Source organism: Asparagus officinalis, chromosome 9 (genome assembly GCF_001876935.1).
Source record: "Asparagus officinalis chromosome 9, Aspof.V1, whole genome shotgun sequence".
Taxonomy (NCBI): Eukaryota; Viridiplantae; Streptophyta; class Magnoliopsida; order Asparagales; family Asparagaceae; genus Asparagus; species Asparagus officinalis.
The window spans coordinates 35,755,803-35,763,295 of NC_033802.1; the positions used below are offsets into that span (position 1 = coordinate 35,755,803).

The window sequence follows — 7,493 nt, forward strand, 5'->3', positions numbered from 1 at the left end:
TACAAGCTTATAAATATCTATGCAAGGATAAGGATCATATTACTGGTGATACATATTTTACAACAAATATCTACACCAAACATATATTGAGCAAGTTGACTAAACAGAACCCAAAGTTACTTAACATATTTACTGAAAAGAAAATGTTATTGATACATTAAATAGCCTCCCTTTTGCCTATGTATGTCATATGGTCTCCTCACAAGCACAGAAATATATATGTATATGTATGCACATATATATGTATATAGGAAAGCTGCTGTAAACTTAAGTGAACTGAGGGCTCTGTCCACCTACTTTTTTCCCCATTGGTTTCACTTTGAGATGTGTGCTAATATATGATGGGTCTTTGATATATAATGCACAATCAACATGCATCTCAAAGAAAATCTAAGGGATAAAAAAGTTGGCCCCTCAGTTCACTTAAGTTTAGAGGAGCTTTTTCCTTAGTATCCAATTAAATTCAGTCATAACTCATGCTTCTTACAGTTAATCACCCAAGACAAATGGAATTCTACAAGAAAAACTAAATAAATTGAAAACATGAATAAATAACATTCAACCAAAATTTTTTGAGAACCAAGCAGCACCTATGCTTCTACCAACTGAGAAGCAAGAATGTACATATTTTTCGTAGAATTCAAAAGATAGATGAGAATTTAAAAAAACTTGTCTTCATGCAGGGCAAGAGTGAGCGAGCGAGAGAGAGAGAGCTGTCACATGCACCCACACACCCACACATGCACGCATGCACGCACCCACATGAGAGGGAGACCTCTGACTCAAATTGAACTTCACAGAGTCAGAGAGGTCAAAAAAAAGAAAAAGAAAAGAACTGCTGGAGTGAGAACGAATAGGAAAGGGGAAAAAACATGAATTGCTGCAATGAAGACATTTGCTGCTTGGTATCGCCAAATAGCCCCAATGAAGACGTTGCTGCTTGATTTCGCGTACTTGCCGCAAGCTTCGACCATAGCTCACTGTCAGTTAGTGTTCCCCGACTCTATTAACAAGCAGTAAAGAGGTGCCACTGTTACTCACCTTGGCAGCTGATCGAAGACGAGGGAGGGTTTAGGACTTGAGGGCTCCCTAATCTCTCAACCAGGAGCATGTACATGGTCTGGGTTTGGATGAGTGGAATTTGGGCCACAACCTGCTAAATCAAAGAAAGAACACTATTTGACATGGGATGATGTTTTTGACCGGTTGAAACGTAGCCCTACATATATTTTCTTGGACAACCCTAATAGAAGCTGAAAATTACCATAGTCTTCAAGAAGCCTATGTTGTGACGGCAAGGCATGAAAACTAATGTAAAATGACTGCCCCTGCTCCCTTCAGTTCCATATTTCATGTGGGTGATTATATGAAAATTATAACCTAAAATTTGTAAACATGCTTGATAACCAAATCGCTGATCCACTTCGAACATTGTGATACTTAATCCTTAAATCTTTGAACGCATCATAATAATGATATCAGCTCTGAATGGCATATCAACATCAGCTCTGAATGGCATACCAGTTTCACATTCCCTGACTGTTATTCAAGAGTATTTGAGTCCTCATGCATTTTACTATGCATGAACCAAGTTGAAGTGTGGTTCATCTACGTATTCACCATCATATATTTCAGTTTAGTAAAATTTCTTAGGCTGCTTGTTATTATTTTCGTCATTCTTGAATCTTGAAAATAATTCCACCTTCAAGCTAACTGCTGCCTAACAAGAATTGGAGCATACTGTGAGATTTACATGCTTTCATGATTCTTGTCATCATTGCGGAATTCAGATGATATATTTGAGCTAACAAATTTTTTCTGCAACTCCTTTGCTATATTAAATTTTGTTTTCAACATATCAGCTGTCAGCTCTTCGTCAAGAATTAGATGAGACCAAGCAAGCCATGTCTATGTTAGAGAACAAGCTCAAATTCAAAGAGGAGATTGCAGCTGCAGCACTGGCTGCAAGAGATGCAGCAGAGAACTCACTGAAACTAGCAGATTCAAGATCAGCAAGACTAAGAGAAAGGGTTGAGGAGCTGAGTCGCCAAATCGAAGAATCTGATAACAGGATTGGTCCAATGAACACTCAGAACAATCACAGATACGTATGCTGGCCATGGAAATGGCTTGGACTCAACTTTGTAAGACACCAGCCTGATGTATTGGAGAACACTAATGAGATGGAACTCTCTGAACCTCTTATTTAGGTTTTTATAGGATTTTATGCATTTTTTTATTGGAAGAGTAGATTAATTGTCAACCCTGTGTGGCCTTAAATGAAGGGTAATAATATGTTTGTATTTTCTTATGGAAATGGAAGGGTTGAGTTGTATCGATTATGTGCAGTAATATATTGCAGACGGAATGAAAGGCATCAAACAAGTCAGGCGCTGGGTGCTGACGGTATAAATCATCATGGATTTAATTACTATTCTTTTTTATTCTCAATTGATTTAGCTTTACTTGGTACATAACTCTGATCCTGTTAATTATGTATGAAATCTTGCTCAAATTGTTTAGCTTAGAAAAACAATGCTGTCGTAATTTTACTTGTCATGTATAATATGCAGCTGCGTTACTGCAAACACAACATGTTGGATTAATCGCTAACCTAGCATGATTTAGGACAATGGATCGAAAAACTAACAGACTGACTCATTTATGGTAAATAATTGGGGTTTTACATAAAAATCATATTTATTTTTATCCAAATTACTACTTACCACATTTAATGTTTTTTAAATGAGTACCATCTTTACATGCATGAAATGTCAAACATTTTTCTATTTTCAGCCTAAAAAGCACGCATTATATGCTCCAACTCCCTCATATGGGTCTCTCATGCTCTCCCTTTAACTCATCTAACCAAAACCAGGTGCAATAAGGCCGCATGAATCTCACGTGCCCTCAATCTCAATTCCTCCAAAATTAAACTTTGCCCTAGCCCTAGATTTAGAGCTTTCTTTGTTCCTTCAGTTTTTGTTTAAAATTTTTTACCCCTTGTGTTTTTGTTTCAATTAACCAAGGTTGGTTATCAATGACTACTGAATATTCAAAAGCTGCTTCTTCATAATCTTATGGAAGATCCATGAGCGGTTTGTGCCAATGCAAATTGAGAGCTTCAATGCCAACTTCGTATACTGAAGCTAATCGAGGGAGAAGATTTTTTAGTTGACATTTCTCGAGTCCTTCAATTTGCGATAAAATATGTGATTTTTATATGAGGTATGATTGTGAGATTGTTGGGAGGCCAAAGGAATTGATGAATATGCTAATGGCTGAGAAGAAGAAAATGAAGGGGGAGCTTCTAGAGATGAGCAAGAAGATGGAAGAGGAACTAAAGGAGCTTGCAAATGAAAATAATCAACTTAAATTTGAAAACCTTTCAATGAAGAAGGAGATGCAAGAGATTAGTCGGAAGTTTCCAAACTGTTGTTTTGCATTTATTGTAATTGTCCTAATTGTGTTTCTTATGTTTGTGATAGGTGATAAATTGTAGAAGACTGTTGTTTGTGATAGGTGATAAATTTGAGATACCATTATCTAGAAGACTGTTTTAAACCATATAGATATTTCATTAATTTATAAATTTTATGTTCCTGTTCTTTCACCTGAAAACCTTCAGGTTGTTGCATATATATTGCTTCCTTCAACTCTCCGTTAAGGAATGCAGTTTTAACATCCATTTGGAATAACTCCAAATCAAAATATGCAACAATAGCCAAAATAATTCTAATGGATGAAAATTTAGCTACAGGAGAATACGTCTCTTGAAAATCTATTCCTGCCTTCTGGTTATAACCTTTGGCAACTAACCGTTCTTTGAATTTATCAATAGATCCATCAACACAATATTTCTTTTTGAGCACCCATTTGCATCCTATGGCGTTTCTATTTTCTGGTAGATCACATAACTCCCATACCTTGTTCTTTTCTATGGAATCAAGTTCTTCTCTCATAGATTCTAGCCATAAAGCTGATTTATGCAATTTCATCGCATCAGAAAAGGTTAAGGGATCTTGTTCTTCTATATTTGTATCTACCGAAAAACAGGATGACTCACATGAATACAAATAGTAATCATCCATCCATGAAGGTTGTGTTCTTGGCCTTTGTTGCCTACAACCGATTGATTAGGTACATTATTTTCCATAGGTATTTCATCATTTTCAAGGTTAGATTCATTCACAATATCAAGGTCATTAGTGGGAACAACACTGTAATAATCATTATCTATTACAGTTACAGGTTCTGTTTCCTCTTGAACTTGTTCCTCTTCCTCTAGATTCTCTAGAAATGTAGCATCTCTGCTTTCAATGACTCCTTTTTCTTTATTGTAGAACTTATAACCTTTTAACTTTTCTGAATACCCTATGAATCTACACTTTATTATTTTCAAATCCAACTTATCTCTAAGTTGACATGGAATGAGAACATGGGCTATAGATACCCACTTCCTGAGATGACTCAAATTAGGTTTCCTCTCATTCCATAATTCATAAGGTGTAAATATAACTAATTTGGTGGGAATTCTATTTAAAATGTAGTTTGCAGTTAACAATGCTTCTCCCCAAAAGTTTTTAGAGAGACCAGAATGAGACAACATGCATCTAACTACATTTAATAATGTTCTATTTTTTCTTTCAGCAACACCATTCTGTTGTGGCGTATACGGCATTGTTGTATGCCTTTTAATTCCATGCTGAATACAATAACTTTTAAATTCTTTAGAATTATATTCTTCACCTCTATCAGTTCTCAAAATTTTGATTTTCAATCCAAGTTGGTTTTCAACTTCTGTCTTATATCTCTTAAAGCACTTAAAAGCTTCTAATTTTCTGGATATAAGATAGACGTGTGCAAACTTGGAATAATCATCTATAAAAGTAATAAAATATTCTTTATTACTATGAGTTTTGACACTTAAGGGACCACAAATATCCGAGTGTATCAACCCTAAAAGTTCATTGGCTCTCTGTCCACCAATAAAAGGTTTTCTAGTCATTTTACCAGTTGAACAATGTTCATATGGTGACAATTGAACATTAGATAGTGCAGGAAGCAAGTTCATTCTGATAATTTCTTTCATTTTTAAAATACTAGCATGTCCTAGTCTAGAATGCCACAATTCAGATTCAGAAATATAACAGGACAAGTAGTTCAAATTCAAAATTTTATTATCAGAATTATTACAAATTACTGGAAGAATGCATAATTCATGCTCGGGCACATATTTTCCCATAGCATACACTTTATTATTCTTGCCTATAGAAACCCTGTTATTATAGAATCTCACTTCCAGTCCTTTCTTCATCAAGCTGGGAATAGAGATCAGATTGCGCCGAATTCCTGGCGCATAGAACACATCTTTGAGGACAAGAATGCTGTCCCCAAGATCCAATCTATACGAACCAATACCTTCTACATCGAGATATGTATTATTTCCCATATAGATTCTCTGTTCTCCTTTCTTCAACTCGGTGAATTCTACAACTCCATTCTTGTCCTTTGCAATATGCCTAGTGGCTCCGGAGTCGATCCACCAACCACTGATGTCCGTCATCATAATATTACATTCTATCACACCGACGAATTCTCTTTTGCTAGTACCCCCTTGTTCTGGATGCTTATAGCCTCCCTTATTCTCCTGCTTTTCACCTAGTAGGCAATTGGGTTTGAAATGCCCGAACTTTTCACAATTGTAGCAGGCTCCGCGGGGTACTTTCTTTCTCTTGAACTGCTATGATTTCGGTCCTCGTGGTTGTGGTTTACTAGAACCAGGGTTTTTATAGCTTCTAGTATTATGCCTCTAGCGGACATAATTCAGCTCCTGCTGCACTATATTCAGTTCTGGTTCCTTCCTACTGCCCCTTTTGCAGCATTGTATAGGAGGAAGTGCCACTCTCCTTTGAGTTGGGATGATGTTGGTGAGCGGGAGATTTTTGGGCCAGAGTTGATTGACAAATCAGTTGATGTGGTCAGGATCATTCGGGACCGACTTTGCATAACACATGACAGATTTAAGCATTGGACAGACGCGAAGCACCGGCACTTAGAGTTTCAGACAGGAGATCATGTGTTCCTGAAGATTTCCCCCAACCGAGGTACCATTCGCTTTAGAATGCGTGGGAAGTTGAGTCCGTGATAAGTGAGACCTTTCGACGTATTAGAGAGAGTGGGAGAAGTGGCGTACCGACTTGCATTACCACCCGCCCTGGCTATAGTGCATAAAGTATTTCACGTTTCTCAGTTGCGAAAATATGTCGGAGATCCGAGTCATGTCGTAGATTTCTCGAAGATTGAGGTACGATCCGATTTGACATACGAGAAGCAGCCAGTGGCGATTCTGGACCGAAGGGAGAAGACCCTCCGGAACAAGACCGACTCGCTTGTTCGTGTGATGTGACACCCAGATCCTCCTGGAGAGTCGACTTGGAAAACTGAGTTTGAGATGCGACAACAATACCCTCATTTATTTCCTGAATCTTAGCTGTAATGTCTTGTATTTTATTTTAAATCGCCTTGTATGACTTTTCTCATTTATGGATATGCAATATATTTTGAACCTTATATGAGTTGAATTAAATCTATCTTTACATTTCGTCCTTGTTATTTTAATTCCAAGGACGGAATTTGTTTTAAGAGGAGTATGATGTAATGACCGTAAAATTTAATACTAGTTAAAATAGTTTTCTATTATTTTTAAATATTTAATTATTATTTTTAGAAGAGTATTTGTATTTTTGTTAATTTTTTGCAATTTTCTATGATTGAAAATCCAAATTTTATATTTATATAAATGATTTTAATATCTATAAATTTATTTTGAGCGGTAAAAAATTTCTGAAATTAATCTCTTGTGTTATCGGTACTATTACGTATTATTTTAAATAATACATTGTATTATTGTTACTATTACGTATTATTTCATGTATTATGTTGAATTATTAATTACGTATTTTTTGTGTAAATTATTATATTATTTCAATTATTGCGTATTAGTTGTCGTATTAGTATAACTGGTAAGTATTACTGTGTATATAATTATCTCATAATTATTCAATTTTAAAAATAAGTAAATATATTTTATTTATTAATTATTCTCATTTAATTGTACAATATGCATATTTTTTGACTATTTCGTATTAACTGTTGTAATAGCACGACATGTAGGTTTTTGTTTGTAGATAATTATTCTAAAATTACTTTAATTTTTAAAATACCGTATTTATTTTATTTTAATTGTTTTATCATTATATATATATATATATATATATATATATATATATATATATATATATATATATATATATATATATATATATATATATATATATATATATATATATATATATATATATATATATATATATATATATATATATATATATATATATATATATATATATAGAGAAAAAAGGGTATACTTGGTACCAAGGATCCTTGGTAGTGATGTGGACACATCTTGTCCATACATCACACCTTGAAGA

At 34.7% G+C, this 7,493-nt stretch overlaps 1 protein-coding gene across 1 annotated transcript in view; it reads left to right on the plus strand.

Moving 5' to 3' along the window:
• Positions 1-2,416, plus strand: part of LOC109824595 (cilia- and flagella-associated protein 45) — an 11,864-nt gene extending 9,448 nt beyond the window's left edge. The window contains exon 5 of the mRNA XM_020391223.1: positions 1,863-2,416. Coding sequence (XP_020246812.1) covers positions 1,863-2,210 — 348 coding nt within the window. The 3' untranslated portion in view covers positions 2,211-2,416. The remainder of the gene's footprint in view (positions 1-1,862) is intronic.